This window comes from Ranitomeya imitator, chromosome 1, assembly GCF_032444005.1.
Source record: "Ranitomeya imitator isolate aRanImi1 chromosome 1, aRanImi1.pri, whole genome shotgun sequence".
In the NCBI taxonomy this organism is placed as follows: Eukaryota; Metazoa; Chordata; class Amphibia; order Anura; family Dendrobatidae; genus Ranitomeya; species Ranitomeya imitator.
Genome location: NC_091282.1, coordinates 1131793189 through 1131814343, shown reverse-complemented (window position 1 = coordinate 1131814343; position 21155 = coordinate 1131793189). Strand labels below are relative to the sequence as shown.

Here is a 21155-nt window from a genome sequence, read left to right as displayed (position 1 = left end):
CGTATTTCAGGTGCGAGTAAAATATAATAAAAATTAATCTTTATTTTTATATATATAGCGCTAACATATTCCGCAGCGCTTTACAGTTTGCACACATTATCATCACTGTCCCTGTTGGGGCTCACAATCTAGAATTCCTATCAGTATGTCTTTGCATGTGGGAGAAAACCGGAGTGCCCGGAGGAAACCCACGCAAACACGGAGAGAACATACAAACTCTTTGCAGATGTTGTCCTGGGTGGGATTAGAACCCAGGACCCCAGCGCTGCAAGGCTGTAGTGCTAACCACTGCGCCAATTGAAGCACTGACTGCTAGCACTTCTGAGTCAGTGCGATGTCAACAGTGTGATCAGGTCATCTCACCATACTACTGACATCATTCTCTGCCACATAGGCATGGTGACTGAACATCGGTATGATATGCGCTCCAATGGTGATGAAGGAACTGAATACTTATGTGAGGGGATAGTAGAGGTGGGCAGTGTTTGGAGAAGTTTGGGTAGACAAAATATGTGAGGAAACAGTATGGGGAATGAGCGAGGGATAGGAAACAGTATGGGGAGCAATGCAGGAGAATGCGTGAGGAGCCAGTATGGGAAATGGGTGGGGGGAGAGGTTTATGTGAAGTGACAGTATGGGGAGTCGGTGGGGATGTGTGAGGAGACGGTAAGAGCTGCGGATGCTCTCTGACTTTCTCCAGATGTCTGATTTTCCAAAGGAGGGGAGAGTGAGGAGGCCACTGATTGGCTGCAGCGCTGACACAAGTTAGCAATGGCACGTGAGTCCCAGCAGAGCCAGTGCCAACACCAGAGAATACCTGCTCTTATTATAAGGGGGAAACAGTGATTGAGAAGGGGTTGTCCAAGTAGTGGACATCCCCTTTACGTTTTGCATAAGACAACTGATATTTCAGCATACCCTTACCTCAGAGCGTCCTTCATAATAAGTGACTTTGGACTTGGTGAGTACAAAAATCCTTTCCTTGTAGTTTAATGGAGATGTCCTCTTCTTCTGCTGTGATCTTTTAATGAGAGTTTCTTCAAGAATTACTTCTGAATTCATGTCAGCTTCCTGTTCACTGGTCTCCCTGCCATTGAATATTAAGGACTGTAAACTGAAAACAAGGAAAAATTATGGTAGCTTGTAAATCAAAGCATATTAATATCATTGTTTTATAACGGGTTGAATAAACAGCATGATATATATCTAGAATATGATATGAAAATATATCCTTATGATATGAAATATATCTAGGCGGCAACTGTGGGTGCAAAGAAGAATCAGGTTGTTCAATTTCAACATGCCCAATCAGAGAAATGGAGACATGTCCAATCAGAGAAATGGAGACATGTCCAAATAGAGAGATGGAGACATGCCCAATCAGAGAGATGGAGACATGCCCAAATAGAGAGATGGAGACATGCCCTATCAGAGAGATGGAGACATGTCCAATCAGAGAAATGGAGACATGCCCAAATAGAGAGATGGAGACATGCCCAATCAGAGAGATGGAGACATGCCCAAATAGAGAGATGGAGACATGCCCTATCAGAGAGATGGAGACATGCTCAATCAGAGAAATGGAGACATGCCCAAATAGAGAGATGGAGACATGCCCAATCAGAGAGATGGAGACATGCCCAAATAGAGAGATGGAGACATGCCCTATCAGAGAGATGGAGACATGTCCAATCAGAGAAATGGAGACATGCCCAAATAGAGAGATGGAGACATGCCCAATCAGAGAGATGGAGACATGCCCAAATAGAGAGATGGAGACATGCCCTATCAGAGAGATGGAGACATGCTCAATCAGAGAAATGGAGACATGCCCAATCAGAGAGATGGAGACACGTCCAATCAGAGAAATGGAGACACGTCCAATCAGAGAGATGGAGACATGTCCAATCAGAGAAATGGAGACATGCCCAATCAGAGAGATGGAGACATGTCCAATCAGAGAAATGGAGACATGCCCAAATAGAGAGATGGAGACATGCCCAATCAGAGAGATGGAGACATGCCCAAATAGAGAGATGGAGACATACCCTATCAGAGAGATGGAGACATGCTCAATCAGAGAAATGGAGACACGCCCAATCAGAGAGATGGAGACACGTCCAATCAGAGAAATGGAGACACGTCCAATCAGAGAGATGGAGACATGTCCAATCAGAGAGATGGAGACGTGTCCAATCAGAGAGATGGAGACATGTCCAATCAGAGAGATGGAGACATGTCCAATCAGAGAGATGGAGACATGCCCAATCAGAGAAATGGAGACATGCCCAATCAGAGAGATGGAGACATGTCCAATCAGAGAGATGGAGACATGTCCAATCAGAGAGATGGAGACATGTCCAATCAGAGAGATGGAGACATGTCCAATCAGAGAGATGGAGACATGCCCAATCAGAGAGATGGAGACATGCCCAATCAGAGAGATGGAGACATGTCCAATCAGAGAGATGGAGACATGCCCAATCAGAGAAATGGAGACATGTCCAATCAGAGAAATGGAGACATGCCCAATCAGAGAAATGGAGACATGTCCAATCAGAGAGATGGAGACATGCCCAAATAGAGAGATGGAGACATGCCCAATCAGAGAGATGGAGACATGCCCAATCAGAGAGATGGAGACACGCTCAATCAGAGAAATGGAGACACGCCCAATCAGAGAGATGGAGACACGTCCAATCAGAGAAATGGAGACACGTCCAATCAGAGAGATGGAGACACGTCCAATCAGAGAAATGGAGACATGTCCAATCAGAGAGATGGAGACATGTCCAATCAGAGAGATGGAGACATGTCCAATCAGAGAGATGGAGACATGTCCAATCAGAGAGATGGAGACATGCCCAATCAGAGAGATGGAGACATGCCCAATCAGAGAAATGGAGACATGCCCAATCAGAGAGATGGAGACATGTCCAATCAGAGAGATGGAGACATGTCCAATCAGAGAGATGGAGACATGTCCAATCAGAGAGATGGAGACATGTCCAATCAGAGAGATGGAGACATGCCCAATCAGAGAGATGGAGACATGCCCAATCAGAGAAATGGAGACATGTCCAATCAGAGAAATGGAGACATGCCCAATCAGAGAGATGGAGACATGTCCAATCAGAGAGATGGAGACATGTCCAATCAGAGAAATGGAGACATGCCCAATCAGAGAAATGGAGACATATCCAAGTTTGGTCCAATATGAGGATGAAACTTGCCCATTCAAGTGAAATGGTCCATGAAAAAAAATGATGATACATAGATCAATCCATATTGTATCTGTTCGCTGGTGGCTAGGTGCTTAGAAAAGCGCCATCACTTTTTTCAGCCTTAGGGCTCAGTTACAAGCCCATTTTTTGCAGAGGAGTGCTATCTGTGTTTTTCATACCTATAATAGTAAATAGACGTCAAGCAGCAGAGACATGTCCGATTTTGATGCAAGTGTTGGATCAAAATTAGCAATACAAATTTATATGTCAGCTGAAAAAAAAAAATCGGACGGCACAGTGATGTTATCTGAGTAGTGATCGCTTTTCACGGACAGCTATATAAAAAAAACCTAATGAAACTCAGACCAAACCCTGATGGTAAATACTGACACGGACTAAACTCTGATGAAACGCTAATAAAACAAACAATGAAGATTATTGGACTGTTTGTTTCATACGAACATCACTGTGAATGAGCTCTTATGATAAATAAATAGACACTGTGATGCAGTGACCCCTGTAACAGGTAGGGGGCGCTGCATGGTCTCCCCAGTATGCACACAGAGGTGTATTGAGGCCATGAGAGTGTATGGCTGTGGTCATAAGACAAAGTCCGGCATTGTGATGAATGGACGATATGTGTGTCACAGAGGAGAAGACTCTGCGCTGCCAGCCTGAAGTGATGTGGTGTTCTGGGACCTATAGTCCCACAAGTATGTTGCATGTTGTGTAATAGTCATGGGAGGCTGGCAGGGCTACTTATGTGAGATGGGCGGGACAAACTAGCCACACACACCCACACTCCCACCCAGGGGAGTAGTTAAGGGTATATAATGTGACCAGGGTGTGGGTCACATGTTCCTGTGTATGGTGGCTGTGAAGTTCCTGTTTGAAGCCTGTGTTGGAAGACCTGGGAGGAGGCTTCCTGAAGAGCACATGGTGGAGCTTCAGACCTGGTGGCCTGGGGTGTTGGACGGAGTCCTGAATAGCACCTGGACAGGCCACATGTTGGTGTGTTGGGAGGTCCTGGGAGTAGGACCGGATCCCTGAAAAGCGAACAGTGGAACTGTTGGGGAAGCTACCGTCCTTCGGTGGGTCTGGACTGACTAAGATATGCCGCACAGGCAAGTTGGTGATTCCCATGAGGAAGCTTTCCCAGAGGAGTGGACTGACAAGAAGTCAGCAGGTAGAGCAGGAGCTCCCATCAGATACTTGTACAGACTGTTGGTACGTGTGATATGAACTGTGTGGTAACCCACGGCAACTGGTCAGGAGAGGACCAGCGTGTTTAGTTGCTGCAAACCGTAATGTTGTACGTTGGTGCCTGTTGTGCTCTATGGACATTGGTGAAGTGTACGGCGTACGGACACCCTTGGTAACTGGGCGAAGTGAGAGGTCCAGCATGTTTAGTGTCCGTGAGACAAAGCCGTGTTTGAAGTGTACTAGATAAAGCTGCAAGTTAATATCACCAGTTGGTGCCTGTTGTGTTATGAAATGTGAACTGTGCATAACCCGGTTTATGACCCTTTAATAAACCGTATGGACTATTTTTGCGTTCAAAAATCGTGCCTGACTACGTCAATCCCGTGCCAAGTGAGTGTCCCCCAATACACTTAGTGAGAGCAATCTTACAACACACATAAAACAGATTTGACCAAGGTCCCATTAAGATGAGCACTCATTACCCATTATCGGCCCATGTAAACATGCCGGCAATCCCCTGACAAATTAGCACTGCGAAACAAAGGATGTGATGACAATAACTTGATCGTATTAGCGATCGTTCTGTCCCCATCATTGTTCGCTGGCCGGTACACATAGGCTGGTAAATGAGGCAGAACGACTTGAATACAGTCTGACACTGATCCATTTAAACAAGACATTAAACAACCCAATGGCTACAGATACCGTAAATGGAATTTAAAGAGGACCTGCGATCAGGATAAATGTGGCCAGCTTCTGCTCTTATTTTATTCCCGCTGCTCTGCTGAGTATTCCGGTTTGGGCCTTTTTATTTAGTGCTAGTTTTTTGTTTTTTGGTTTTTTTTTTACAGAGGTTGAGTGGCCCATATGATCCTCTGGGGCGTGTCCTTTAGCTGTTCTGCATAATTACACCCGTGAGCAACACCCACTTGGTAAAGACCAGATAATCTGCACTAAATAACCAGATCCATATCTGTGGAACTGTATGGTGGATTTAAAAGAAATGGAATACTTGGGAACAGTGAAACAGAGGAACAGCAGCAATAGTGTGCGCCTATTATCATACTGCACTAATGCACTGTGTTTATCCTTAATGCACTGTGTTTATCCTTAATGCACTGAGGTTTAACAATGATAAATGTAAGGTTATACACATGGGAAGAAGGAATCAATATCACCATTACACACTGAATGGGAAACCACTGGGTAAATCTGACAGGGAGAAGGACTTGGGGATCCTAGTTAATGATAAACTTACCTGGAGCAGCCAGTGCCAGGCAGCAGCTGCCAAGGCAAACAGGATCATGGGGTGCATTAAAAGAGGTCTGGATACACATGATGAGAGCATTATACTGCCTCTGTACAAATCCCTAGTTAGACCGCACATGGAGTACTGTGTCCAGTTTTGGGCACCGGTGCTCAGGAAGGATATAATGGAACTAGAGAGAGTACAAAGGAGGGCAACAAAATTAATAAAGGGGATGGGAGAACTACAATACCCAGATAGATTGGCAAAATTAGGATTATTTAGTCTAGAAAAAAGACGACTGAGGGGCGATCTAATAACCATGTATAAGTATATAAGGGGACAATACAAATATCTCGCTGAGGATCTGTTTATACCAAGGAAGGTGACGGGCACAAGGGGGCATTCTTTGCGTCTGGAGGAGAGAAGGTTTTTCCACCAACATAGAAGAGGATTGGTGGAGTCGAGGGGTTCAAGAGAGGCCTGGATGTCTTCCTGGAGCAGAACAATATTGTATCATACAATTATTAGGTTCTGTAGAAGGACGTAAATCTGGGGATTTATTATGATGGAATATAGGCTGAACTGGATGGACAAATGTCTTTTTTCGGCCTTACTAACTATGTTACTATGTTACTGTATCTGATGTACAAAATAAATCCTTAACATTAACGGTTTCCATTTCCACCGAATTTATCTAGATGACAGAATGAGCATTCTCACTTCTCTACCAGTGAGAGACTGAGTGAATTTGTGGCAGGGACAATTTATGACTCTTCTGTAATATTGAAAATATACATGTGACCAAAACAGTCACAGATAAGGAAGAGACCTATGATATTGTAAAATATTCAATTGTTATTTAAATGCATTAAAATACAACCTATACAATCATTTGACATAAACAAGGAAACCTCAAATAGAAATGCAGACCAAATGTTACTGACTTACGGTAATATAGGTACTATTACATAAAAATATATAGTAGAGAAAAGTATAAGTATAGTATATATAGTATACATATAAATCACAATGCCTTAATTTACTCCCTGTTATCTGTAGCAATAGAAGATCTCACACAGATTCTAATACAGAAACAATTACGGTATATATTAACTCCAACAATAGTACAGGAATATAAATCTAACCCTGTAAAAACGCAACCCAGTTTTTGCATCAAAATGAAAAAATGAGAGCTCAGAATTCTTGCAGATAGTAACATAGTTAAATAAATAAAATGTAAATAAAAATTGAATATTTTACAATATCATAGATCTCTTCCTTATCTGTGACTGTTTTGCACACATACCCTAATTATGTTGAATCAGGAATTACTGTGGCCAGGAATAAACAAAAAAAGATTAGACACAACCACAGAAGTACAAACCACTATAAATCAGTAATTATAAAATGAATAATATAAAAAAATATATATATACCATATCCCAGTGATTTCGTGCTCTGTGGAGAAAGATTGTGGAGAAACCACTATATATAGGATAAAACAGACACAGCCAGTATATGGACACACCCAGAGAAAGTGACCACGACAAGGATATAAAAAAATGCCTTTATTATATCTGATTGGCGGGTAAAATAATACAACAATTGTGCGCATAAAAACGAGAATATAATTACATAATTATTTATAATATTTTAAAAGATGCATATAAAAAAGGACCGACCCAATTATATATATGAAATTCAAAATCTAGGTTAGTGGAGCCCCCCCAAAAAAAATTATAAAGAGACTATATAACTATAAAAATTGGAAAAGGCTTGGCAATATACAGCTGCAAGATGGAAAAAAAAAAAAAAAATTGTGCAAATTGCGATATATAAGTGCGGGATAACAGGTATTTACAGGTATATATTTCAACCTCATATAATGTAGATCGTATTATACCTCTCATATGCCATAATCTGTGATATAAGTAATATACAGAGTAAAAACTAAAGTGTAAAGTGTCAGAAGACAAAAATATGTTGTTGTATATAAGCCAAAAAAAATTTTTTGCAATTAAATGCTAATAAAAACCAATAAAAAGTGCTTAGTGCAAGATATCAAATATTAGGAATAAGTGTAAACTGACAAAGTACCACAACCAATACTGTGCAAATGGCAAAATAAAAACTGCTAATATATATGCCCTAAATATAGAGCCAATACCACAAGGCTGGATATACGCTAGTGCAAAAAAAACTATACTGTGCAAATATAGCAAATGGAGGCTATCAATATATATGGGGAGGATCTAGATCCAATAACAATACCACCACGCCAAGTACCACATATAGTGTGCAATTATCGCAAAAGAGTACCAAAATGTAGTGCCAATGCTGCAATACCTAATATCCACAAGTGTCTTAATTGTGCTGTGCACCACAATATGTAGCGTGCTCCGCAAAGATAACAGGAGTCCCGCAGTAAAATAGAAAAAAAGTGCACAATATACAACAAGAAAAGGGGGTAAGCCCACAATATACCTTATAAGAGGGTCAGCCAGGTCCCGCTATGCGCATAGCGGGACCTGGCTGACCCTCTTATAAGGTATATTGTGGGCTTACCCCCTTTTCTTGTTGTATATTGTGCACTTTTTTTCTATTTTACTGCGGGACTCCTGTTATCTTTGCGGAGCACGCTACATATTGTGGTGCACAGCACAATTAAGACACTTGTGGATATTAGGTATTGCAGCATTGGCACTACATTTTGGTACTCTTTTGCGATAATTGCACACTATATGTGGTACTTGGCGTGGTGGTATTGTTATTGGATCTAGATCCTCCCCATATATATTGATAGCCTCCATTTGCTATATTTGCACAGTATAGTTTTTTTTGCACTAGCGTATATCCAGCCTTGTGGTATTGGCTCTATATTTAGGGCATATATATTAGCAGTTTTTATTTTGCCATTTGCACAGTATTGGTTGTGGTACTTTGTCAGTTTACACTTATTCCTAATATTTGATATCTTGCACTAAGCACTTTTTATTGGTTTTTATTAGCATTTAATTGCAAAAAATTTTTTTTGGCTTATATACAACAACATATTTTTGTCTTCTGACACTTTACACTTTAGTTTTTACTCTGTATATTACTTATATCACAGATTATGGCATATGAGAGGTATAATACGATCTACATTATATGAGGTTGAAATATATACCTGTAAATACCTGTTATCCCGCACTTATATATCGCAATTTGCACAATTTTTTTTTTTCCATCTTGCAGCTGTATATTGCCAAGCCTTTTCCAATTTTTATAGTTATATAGTCTCTTTATAATTTTTTTTGGGGGGGCTCCACTAACCTAGATTTTGAATTTCATATATATAATTGGGTCGGTCCTTTTTTATATGCATCTTTTAAAATATTATAAATAATTATGTAATTATATTCTCGTTTTTATGCGCACAATTGTTGTATTATTTTACCCGCCAATCAGATATAATAAAGGCATTTTTTTATATCCTTGTCGTGGTCACTTTCTCTGGGTGTGTCCATATACTGGCTGTGTCTGTTTTATCATAAACAAAAAAAGGGCAACTTATCAACACTTTGGTAAAAACTGCATCTTCAGAGAGTAAAGGGTGAGTCAGAACTCAAGATGCTCAGCTATAGACAATGCTGGAGGTTCGCCTTATACATTTGACTGGGGTATAGGGGAATACCTACAACAGTGACAGTGTCAATAATATGACATGGAAGTGTCAGCAATAGGACATGGAAGTGTCAGTAATATGATATGGAAGTGTCAGTAATATGACGCAATATGACATGGAAGTGTCAGTAATAGGACGTTGCTGTGGAAAATATGCACCCCCTGGCTTTTTACTTATTTTGTTACATTACAATATGTGTGTAAATATTTTTGTAATCCAATGTGTGTGTGATGCATCAGCACTAGGGTTGAGCGAAACGGATCGGTCATTTTCATAAGTCGCCGACTTTTGGCAAAGTCGGGTTTCATGAAACCCGACCCGATCCCTGTGTGGGGTCGACCATGCAGTACGCGACTTTCGCGCCAAAGTTGCGTTTCAATGACGCGAAAAGCGCCATTTCTCAGCCAATGAAGGTGGACGCAGAGTGTGGGCAGCGTGATGACATAGGTCTCAGTCCCCACCATCTTAGAGAAGGGCATTGCAGTGATTGGCTTGCTGTCTGCGGCATCACAGGGGCTATAAAGAGGCGTTCCCGCCGACCGCCATCTTACTGCTGCTGATCTGAGCATAGGGAGAGGTTGCTGCCGCTTCGTCAGAAGCAGGGATAGCGTTGGGCAGGGTAAATTAACCCCCAAACCGCTTGTGCTGTAGCGATTTCCACTGTCCAACACCACCTTTTGTTTGCAGGGACAGTGGAGGCTACATTTTTTTTTCCTCAGCGCTGTAGCTCATTGGGCTGCCCTAGAAGGCTCCCTGATAGCTGCATTGCTGTGTGTACGCCGCTGTGCAAACCAACTGCTTTTTTCAAAGCACAAATCCTGTTGCTCCTTCCTTTCTGCACAGCTATCTTGTTTGTTTACCACACTTTTAACTTTTTTGTGCAGCAGTCCACTCCTTGTTATTGCTGCCTGCCATACATTGCTGAGATTACTGCAGGGAGATAGTAATTGTAGGACAGTCCCTTTTTTTTTTTTTTGTTTCGTTATATCTCTTCAAACCACTTTCTGCCACAAAAAATATACTCTAATACAGTGGCCCAGATTTATTCACTAGTCTCCCTGAAGGAAAAAAAAAAAGGTGCAGATTAAAATTGGCAAATCTGAATCAGTGGCAGTCCTGTGTGTGGCATCTGTGTCTCATTTTCTGGCACAGAAAACATACAGTCTAACAGTGGGCCTGATTTCTTGCCAATTCTCCCATAAATAAAAACAAAAATAGTGGGAGATTAAGATTGGCAATTTTGCCTCAGTGCCAGTGCTGTGTGTGGCATCTGTCTCAAATTGTGTGCCACATTAAACCTAGTGTGTAATACTGGGTCAGATTTCTTTTCAATTCTCCCTGAAAAAATAAAAATAGTGGGAGATTAAGATTGGCATTTCTGCTTCAGTGCCACTCCTGTGTGTGCCACCTGTCTCAAATTTTGTGCCACATTAAACCTAGTGTGTAATACTGGGCCAGATTTCTTTTAAATTCTCCCTGAAAAAATAAAAATAGTGGGAGATTAAGATTGGCATTTCTGCCTCATTGCCAGTGCTGTGTGTGCCACCGGTCTCAAATTTTGTGCCACATTAAACCTAGTGTGTAATACTGGGGCAGATTTCTTTTCAATTCTCCCTGAAAAAAAAAAAAAAGTGGGAGATTAAGATTGGCATTTCTGCCTCATTGCCAGTGCTGTGTGTGCCACCTGTCTCAAATTTTGCGCCACATTAAACCTAGTGTGTAATACTGGGCCAGATTTCCTTTCAATTCCCCCTGAAAAAAAAAATAGTGGGAGATTAAGATTGGCATTTCTGCTTCAGAGCCACTCCTGTGTGTGCCACCTGTCTCAAATTTTGTGCCACATTAAACCTAGTGTGTAATACTAGGCCAGATTTCTTTTAAATTCTCCCTGAAAAAAAAAAAGTGGGAGATTAAGATTGGCATTTCTGCTTCAGTGCCACTCCTGTGTGTGCCACCTGTCTCAAATTTTGTGCCACAGAAAACCTAGTGTGTAACACTGGGCCAGATTTCTTTTCAATTCTCCCTGGAAAAAAACAAATAGTGGGAGATTAAGATTGGCATTTCTGCTTCAGTGCCACTCCTGTGTGTGCCACCTGTCTCAAATTTTGTGCCACAGAAAACCTAGTGTGTAACACTGGGCCAGATTTCTTTTCAATTCTCCCTGAAAAAAAAAAGTGGGAGATTAAGATTGGCATTTCTGCGTCAGTGCCACTCGTGTGTGTGCCACCTGTCTCAAATTTTGTGCCACATTAAACCTAGTGTGTAATACTGGGCCAGATTTCTTTTCAATTCTCGCTGAAAAAAAAAAGTGGGAGATTAAGATTGGCATTTCTGCGTCAGTGCCACTCCTGTGTGTGCCACCTGTCTCAAATTGTGTGCCACATTAAACCTAGTGTGTAATACTGGGCCAGATTTCTTTTAAATTCTCCCTGAAAAAAAAAAAATAATGGGAGATTAAGATTGGCATTTCTGCTTCAGTGCCACTCCTGTGTGTGCCACCTGTCTCAAATTTTGTGCCACAGAAAACCTAGTGTGTAACACTGGGCCAGATTTCTTTTAAATTCTCCCTGGAAAAAAACAAATAGTGGAAGATTAAGACTGGCAATTCTGCCTCAGTGCCAGTGCTGTGTGTGGCATCTGTCTCTAATTTTGTGCCACAGAACATATACTGTATAAGAGTGGGCCACATTTCTTCAATATTGTCCCAGAAAAAATAAAAAGGAGGAGATATTAATTGTTAGTGTCTGCATCAGCGTCAGTCCTGTTAGTGGCATATCTGTCTGCCACTGAAGCTGTGTACTGTTATACATTGGGCCTGATTTTCCCTGCAGTCTCACCCACCTATAAAGGGATATATAAATCCAACAGAAGTTTGAGTTCACCTTGTAACTGGTTTTACACTAACAAATACCGTTAGTGTGGTTATGTTTTTCAAACAATGAGGAAGTCTGGTGGAAGAGGTCGTGGCCGTGGGCGGTCATTGCCAGCTGGTAATTATGGTAGTGGTGGTGGAGCATCAGGTGGTCGTGGGAAAAGCAATATAGCACCTAAGTCTCGAGTTGTTGAGCCAGGTTCGTCGTCTGGCTACACAAGGCCTCAAACGCTCCCTTTTCTGGGAGTAGGAAAACCGCTTTTAAAGCCGGAGCAGCAAGAACAAGTTTTGGCTTTCCTTGCTGACTCAGCCTCTAGCTCTTTCGCCTCCTCTTCTGAAACTGCTAAATGTAAAAGCAGTGCGTCGTTAGTGGATGTTCACGGTCAGGGACAAGTCGCTTCCTTGTCTTCTTCACCAAGAACAACAGAGAAGGATGTGTCAGGCGACACATCGGGTTACTCCATGGAGCTCTTTACACATACCGTTCCTGGGTTAGAAAGTGAAACAGTTAACAGGCCATGCCCATTACAAGTTGAATCAGACATGGAGTGCACAGATGCTGTTCCTTTGACTCAGACCAGAACATTGCCCTCGCAGTGCACTGATCCAGAATCAGACCCTGATGAGACTATGGTGCCCCATCACGAACGCTATACCACCGGCTTACACGGTGACACAGACGAAGTTGCACACGAGATAGAAGAGGTCATAGATGACCCAGTTGTTGACCCCGATTGGCAGCCATTGGGGGAACAGGGTGCAGGCGGCAGTAGCTCTGAAGCGGAGGAGGAGGAGGAGCCGCAGAAGGCATCAACATCGCAACAGGTTCCATCTGCCAGGCCCGTATCTGGCCAAAAACGCGTGGCAAAACCAAAACCAGTTGTAGGACAGCGTGGCCATCCGGTTAAAGAAGCTCAGTCTGCAATGCCTGAAAAGGTGTCCGATAGTAGAAAGAGTGCAGTCTGGCATTTTTTTAAACAACATCCAAATGATCAGCGCAAAGTCATCTGTCAAAAATGTTCAACTACCTTAAGCAGAGGTCAGAATCTTAAAAGTCTAAATACAAGTTGCATGCGTAAACATTTAACCACCATGCATTTGCAAGCCTGGACTCACTACCAAACGTCCCTTAAGGTTGTAGCACCATCGGCCAATGAAGCTAGTCTGCAACGCTACATCCCTTCCCTCACTGTAAGCCCACCATTTCCCGCACCACCTGCAGTAAATGTGCAGATTTCGTCGCCAGGCCAAAGCAGTCAGGGAATCACCAGTTTCGTAGTAGGAAACACTGCATGTAGGGCACGAGCAAGAATACCATCTCCAACCCTCTCTCAGTCTGCCATGTCCACCGGCACCCCCGCTAGTTCCACCATCTGCAGCTCTCCAGTCCAGCTCACCCTACATGAGACTCTCGTTAGGAAAAGGAAGTACTCATCCTCGCATCCGCGTACACAGGGTTTGAACGCCCACATTGCTAGACTAATCTCATTAGAGATGATGCCCTACCGGTTAGTTTAAAGCAAAGTTTTCAAAGCCCTGATGGACTACGCTGAACCACGCTACGAGCTACCCAGTCGACACTTCTTTTCGAGAAAAGCCATCCCAGCCCTCCACCAGCATGTAAAAGACCGCATCGTCCATGCACTCAGGCAATCTGTGAGTACAAAGGTGCACCTGACAACAGATGCATGGACCAGTAGGCATGGCCAGGAACGTTACGTGTCCATCACGGCACACTGGGTTAATGTGGTGGATGCAGGGTCCACAGGGGACAGCAATATTGGGACAGTTCTGCCTAGCCCACGGTCTAGGAAACAGTTGGCTGTAGGCGTTCGCCCCCCCTCCTCCTCCTCCTCGTCCTCCTGCAGAAGCGAGAGCTTGTCCACAGACCGCAGTCGCACGAGCACTCCATCCGCAGCTGCCACTGTTGCACACGAGGTGTCCCATTATGGGACAGCTAGTGGCAAGCGTCAGCAGGCTGTATTGGCAATGAAGTGTTTGGGCGACAACAGACACACCGCGGAAGTTCTGTCCGAGATCTTGCAGAAAGAAACTCAGTCATGGCTGGGCACTGTACATCTTGAGGCAGGCAAGGTAGTGAGTGATAACGGAAGGAATTTTATGGCTGCCATAGCACTTTCCCAACTGAAACACATTCCTTGCCTGGCTCACACCTTAAACCTGGTGGTGCAGTGCTTCTTGAAAAGTTATCCGGGGTTACCCGACCTGCTCCTCAAAGTGCGCAGACTTTGCACGCATATCTGCCGTTCGCCCGTACACTCCAGCCGTATGCAGAACCATCAGCGGTCTTTGAACCTTCCCCAGCATCGCCTAATCATCGACGTTGCAACAAGGTGGAACTCCACACTGCACATGCTTCAGAGACTGTGCGAACAGAGGCATGCTGTTATGTATTTGTGGGAGGATACACATACACGGGCAGGCAGTTGGATGGCAGACATGGAGTTGTCAGGTGTGCAGTGGTCGAAGGTACAAGACCTGTGTCAAGTCCTTCAGTGTTTTGAGGAATACACACGGCTGGTTAGTGCAGACAACGCCATAATAAGCATGAGCATCCCCCTAATGCGTCTGCTGATGCAAAGTTTGACGCACATAAAGGAGCAGGCGTCTGCAGCCAAGGAAGAGGAAAGCCTTGATGACAGTCAGCCATTGTCTGGTCAGGGCAATCTACAGGACGAGGTAGCGGGCGAAGAGGAGGAGGACGAGGAGGATGATGGGGATGAGTATTTTTTGAATGAGGAAGCTTCTCCGGGGCCAATAGAAACTGGTGGCGTTGCAAGGCCGGGTTCAGGATTTTTGAGGGAGGCAAGTGTCGTAGATTTGCCTGAAACTGCCCCTCAACCCAGCACAACCGCAGATTTGACAACTGGAAGTTTGGCCCGCATGGCGGATTATGCCTTACGTATCCTCAAAAGGGACCCACGCATTATTAAAATGATGACCGATGACGATTACTGGTTGGCCTGCCTCCTTGATCCTCGCTATAAAGGCAAATTGCAAAATATCATGCCACATGAGAACCTCGAACAAATATTAGCAACCAAACAAGCAACTCTTGTAGACCGTTTGATTCAGGCATTCCCAGCACACAGCGCCGGTGATGGTTCTCACATGAGCTGCAGGGGGCAACAGGGCAGAGGTGTTAGAGTTGCACAAATCAGAAGTGGCGTTGGACAGAGGGGTTTTCTGACCAGGTTGTGGAGTGATTTCGCAATGACCGCAGACAGGACAGGTACTGCAGCATCAATTCAAAGTGACAGGAGACAACATTTGTCCAGTATGGTTACAAACTATTTTTCATCCCTCATCGATGTTCTCCCTCAACCGTCATTCCCATTTGATTACTGGGCATCCAAAACAGACACCTGGCTTGAATTGGCAGAATATGCATTGCAGGAGCTTGCTTGCCCAGCAGCTAGTGTGCTATCAGAAAGAGTATTCAGTGCTGCTGGTTCAATATTGACCGAAAAAAGGACTCGTCTGGCTACCCAAAATGTTGATGATCTAACCTTCATTAAAATGAACTACTCATGGATTTCGAATTATTTTGCCCCACCTTTCCCGGCTGACACCTAGCTTTCCTATAAAAAGGTCTTGCTTGTGGACTGGTCTTACTGACTGTTCCAATCTCTTAATCTGCAGCAGCTGTTTGTCCAGCATACGACATGTTTACACCTCCCTAAATGCGCTAACTCCCCCCCACGGGGCCGTGGTCTCGCCACTTGGCGCAAGCACCCGTGAGAGTGCCGTTTGTCTGAAGAGGTGGGTGTGCCCGCTTTTGGCCGACGGCACTGCCACTGGGTCCCTCATAGTACAATAAAGTGTCTCTGGCGGTGGTGGCGCGCAACCAACGTCAGATACACCGTTGTAACATGAAGGGCCTTGGGCCTGTACTGCCGGCCACAAGAGAGTTTCCTTCCCCCCCCCCCCCGAGCTCAAACAGTGCTCTACCACTTGCAAAATTATCTCTCACAGCTCCACCAATGTTTAGTCTATGCGCTGACATCCTTCAATGCCTGGCACTGACAATACCAATTTGTTGACATGTATGATGCTAGTTAAAATAGTCAGGGTCAGTGTCCTATATTGACACCAGTAAATACTTAGCGCCAAATTACTATGTCTGAAACTCAGCACAGGAGCCCACCCCTCTACCTAAGTATGCCACCCTTTTGTTTTTTGGTATTGTTGTTTTGCGAGACATTAACATCTATTTATTTTTGGGGAGTACTAACTGTGTCAGACACTCCTTCCTATCGTCCTCTGCTGAACAAACCAATGCTGCCTGTGTACCCCTGCAAGATAATTCGAACTGCATTGAGCCTAATTTTTTTTATTTTAGGACTACTAAGTCTGTCTGCGGTCCCTCCTTCCAATAGTCCTCCGCTGACCACACCAATGCTGCCTGTGTACCCCTGGAACCTATTTAAAAGTGCATAGAGCCTACTTTCTTTATTGTAGGCCTACTAAGTCTGTCTGCGGTCCATCCTTCCATTTGTCCTCCGCTGAGCACACCAATGGCGACTGTGTACCCATGTACCTTTTTTTCAACCTGCAGTGAGCCAACTTTGTGGTGTAAGGCCTACTAGCAGTGTCTGTCTGCGCCACTAAATACAGCTGTTCTCCTCTAAAAAAAAAAAAAAAGGCTGGTTTTCAGCCTGTCAGAATTATAAAACTGCATTGGGGCCACAAGTTTTGTTGTGGTCTACAAACTGATTCTTCCGCTCCAAGGTGTTCTCCAGGTTGCCTTTCCTGAGCTTCAATCTTCAGGCTCTTGTTAAATAGTTTTTTTAATGGAACAACTGCAGTGGGGCTACTAGTTGGGTTGGGGCCTACTAACGGTGTATGCCGCTCCAAGGTGTTCTCCAGGTTGCCTTTCCTGAGCTTCAATCTTCAGGCTCTTGTTAAATAGTTTTTTAATGGAACAACTGCAGTGGGGCTACTAGTTGGGTTGGGGCCTACTACCAGTGTCTGCCGCTCCAAGGTGTTCTCCTGGTTGCCTTTCCTGAGCTTCAATCTTCAGGCTCTCGTTAAATAGTTGTTGAAACAACACCGCATTAGGCCTACAAGTTGGGTCTGGGTTCTACAAACGGTGTCCTCCGCTCCAAGGTGTTCTCCAGGTTGCCTTTCCCTAGCTTCTATCATCAGGCTCTTGTTAAATAGTTTTTTAATGGAACAACTGCAGTGGGGCTACTAGTTGGGTTGGGGCCTACTACCAGTGTCTGCCGCTCCAAGGTGTTCTCCAGGTTGCCTTTCCTGAGCTTCAATCTTCAGGCTCTTGTTAAATAGTTTTTTAATGGAACAACTGCAGTGGGGCTACTAGTTGGGTTGGGGCCTACTAACGGTGTATGCCGCTCCAAGGTGTTCTCCTGGTTGCCTTTCCTGAGCTTCAATCTTCAGGCTCTTGTTAAATAGTTGTTAAATGGAACAACTGCATTTGGCCTACTAGTTGGGTCGGGGCCTACTAACGGTGTATGCTGCTCCAAGGTGTTCTCCAGGTTGCCTTTCCTGACCTTCAATCCTCAGGCTCTTGTTAAATAGTTTTTTAATGGAACAACTGCAGTGGGGCTACTAGTTGGGTTGGGGCCTACTACCAGTGTCTCCCGCTCCAAGGTGTTCTCCTGGTTGCCTTTCCTGAGCTTCAATCTTCAGGCTCTCGTTAAATAGTTGTTGAAACAACACTGCATTAGACCTACAAGTTGGGTCTGGGTTCTACAAATGGTGTCTTCCGCTCCAAGGTGTTCTTTAGGTTGCCTTTCCCTAGCTTCTATCTTCAGGCTCTCGTTAAATTGTTTTTAATATAACACTGCATTTGGCCTACTTGTTTTGTTGGCCCTACCAATGCTGTCTGCCGCTCCTTGATGTTCTCCTACACTGAGCAAACCATTGCCACCTGTTTACTACTGTTACCAATTTTGAACTGCATTTAGCCCACTTACTGATTTGGGCCTACTCACTGTGTCAGCCTCTCATTACAGTTGTACTCCACTGAACAAAGCAATGCCCCCTGGTTAGTCCTGTTACCAATTTTGAACTGCATTTAGCCCACTTTATTCTTTGGGCCTATATCTTTGTTTCCTCCTCATCCTGCCCATTGCCCAGCCAGTGATAGATGAGTCTTCTGGTACATTGACCCAGAACGCTACATTCCCCGTGCACGCTACACAGCAAGAATGTGACCCTGCTGAAAGTCAGGTTCCCCTTCCCGCATACCATACCACCTTACACGGGGACAAAGAGGAAGGTGCAGATGAAAGTGCAGGTTCCTTCATCAGGTGGGGGGGAATACTCGTTGGCTGCTTGCTCAGGATCACAGCACTTGCAAAGTTTAAATACTTACCTCTCCCTGCTCCACTGCCGTGACGTGGTCCAGATTTCCTGGGCCCACTAAATACTTGAACCAGCCCTACCCCCCACAACTTTAGCCAAATGACCTCCAATTTCCAATGCCTAACTATTATTATAAGGTAAATTAAGATTGACAAGCTTCAGTAACAAGAATAGATGTTTTTGCCATTAAAATGGGCACTGTAGGTGTTTTCCTGGCCTCCACTCACTGCCGACTATGCTCCCCCATTGACTTGCATTGGGTTTCGTGTTTCGGTCGATCCCCGACTTTTCGCGATAATCGGCCGATTCCACTCGACTCGACTGTTGAGATAGTCGGGTTTCGCGAAACCCGACTCGACCCTAAAAAACTAAAAGTCGCTCAACCCTAATCAGCACTAAATAGTCTAAGTTGGAGAAGTGAAGTGAGAAAAATATAGGCATAAATTAAAGTTATGGGATCAAATAACTAAAAAATTGGCATGTGCATATATATTCACTCCAACTGAGAATCTGCGTTCAGACTTGAAGATTGCTGTTCAACAGAAGAAACCATCTAACTTGAAGGAGCTGGAGCAGTTTTGCTTTGAGAAATGGGCAAAAATCCCAATGGCAAGATGTGAAACGTTCAAAGAGACTTATTCAAAGTGACTTGCAGCTGTAATTGCCACAAAAGGAGGCTCCCAAAAGTACTGACTTTTAGGTGGTGAATACTTATGCACACTAAAGTTTTCAGTTATTTTTTCTTATTTGTTGCTTGCTTCACAATAAAAAGAAAACCAAATGTTCACATTTGTAAGCATATTTGATATATGAACAGATGGAAAACTCTCTCTCTCAAAAAAAGAAAGAACAAGTGAAATTCCAGGTTGTGAGGTAGCAAAACACGAAAAATGCTAAGGGGGTAAATACTTTCACAAGTCACTGTATACAAAAAATAAATTTCCTTACATCACACTGCTTCTTCTCAGTGCTGCAGGCCCCATCCTCTGCTCCCCTGTGTTAGATAGATCTCAACATGTAAAGAAAGAGGTGAGAGACAGACAAGAAAAAGGAAGAAAATGTGAAAGAAATAATGGGGGATAAAGTGAATTAGAGAGACAGCAAAAAAAAGAAAGAAAAGAAAAAGCGATACACAAGAAAGAGAGGGGGAAGAGAGAGAAAAAGAGCGGGAAAGAAGTAGTGTAGTGGACTAGTTGTTATACTATTGTATCATGAATAGTACAAACATGCTTTTATAAAAATGTCCTATTGGTCCTTTAATTAAAACATATATATCCATATCAAATAATTTTTGTTTACAAGGTGTCCTTGGATGTTCCATTCTCATCTAGTGAAAAAGAAGAAAAGGCTGAAACATGGGAAAATGTTATCTATCTGGGTGAGGGGACCATTGATAGTGTTGAATGTAGTGACTGTGACCCATTAATTAACCCATATTAATTACTATTGACAAAGTCCACATTTCATTGGAGGTTCATGGGGATGGTAAGAGAATGATCATTATTAGGGTTGATCGAATAGCTTCACATAAGTGCATTTCCGAATATGTATAGTGCTTCCCGAATAGCTGCAGCGGGAACCCGGATACCTGGAGCGCTCCAGATAATCAGCTGTTCGGCGCTGAGACTGGATGTGTCGCGGCTGTGTGAGTCACAACATAAGCCTGTTTGTTGTGACTGTCACACGCGACACATGCAGCTGAATATCGGGAGCGCTCCAGGTATCCAGGTTCCCGATGCAGCTATTCGGGAAGCGATATAGCTATTCAGAAAAGCAGTTATCCGAAGCCATTCAATCAACCCTAATCATTATCTCTCCTGCATGTCCAGCAGATCCAAGCATAGCATAGCTTGTGAGCTGCCAGGTGCCCGTCTCTGGAGACTACAGGAGTTGGCTTACCACTGCTACCTAGTCCCGATGTAGTTCTGCCAGAATCGCTGCCGTTGGACTATATTTACATTGTATTTTATTCCCATCAATCTTTCACTATTGTTAAACTAAATACCAGGTTCCTTTTCCAGGCACAAGAACTGAGAGGTTTAACAAAGACATGTCCCGCTTGTCCAGTTAATAATATCCTATGCATACTGACGCTGCTCCTTATTGTTCTAAAATAATCTAAAGATGAACTGGCAGCCAGAAGAAAGAGTGTAAACTGTGATAAGGGAGTGAAAGGATTTCCTGTTCATATTTCGCCTGCGATAATCAGCAGTAAGTAGCCGCCGGCTTCTGTACAACCAGTTTAAGGGAACCTCTAGATAACAATAATATGCCTGATTCTGTTAAAGTGAACACGTCTGAACTTACACAGATGGTTAGTAAATCTAAGGGCCTGTTCACATCTCGTCTAGATCCTACTTTGCCAGAAAACCCCGTTGCAAACCAAAATAATGTCCTTTTAGCCCATACGGTCTAGTATGTGTCAGCAGACGACACCGCAATGTTATCTCTGTGCTAATGGCAAACAGTTCTACGGTTTGGGAATCCGGCAAATGGATGGCAAACTCAGAACTGAATTTTCAGGCTTAAAAGTTGGTTACTATATGGTTCTACTGATTAATAGCCATAAGGATATGTAAGAAAAACACA

General features: G+C 43.6%; 3 protein-coding genes across 3 annotated transcripts in view; 2 read left to right on the top strand and 1 right to left on the bottom strand.

The window, feature by feature from the left end:
* TEC (tec protein tyrosine kinase) overlaps positions 1–21155 on the bottom strand; it is a 182007-nt gene that overhangs the window by 98010 nt on the left and 62842 nt on the right. The window contains exon 2 of the mRNA XM_069744502.1: positions 925–1114. Within this exon, the coding sequence (XP_069600603.1) occupies positions 925–1062 (138 nt within the window). The 5' untranslated portion in view covers positions 1063–1114. The remainder of the gene's footprint in view (positions 1–924; positions 1115–21155) is intronic.
* Positions 2069–2584, top strand: LOC138656872 (S-antigen protein-like). Its single transcript, XM_069744195.1, has one exon. It carries the CDS (start codon positions 2069–2071, stop codon positions 2582–2584), a length of 516 nt encoding a protein of 171 aa, XP_069600296.1.
* LOC138656863 (S-antigen protein-like) lies at positions 2597–3220 on the top strand. Its single transcript, XM_069744182.1, has one exon. It carries the CDS (start codon positions 2597–2599, stop codon positions 3218–3220), a length of 624 nt encoding a protein of 207 aa, XP_069600283.1.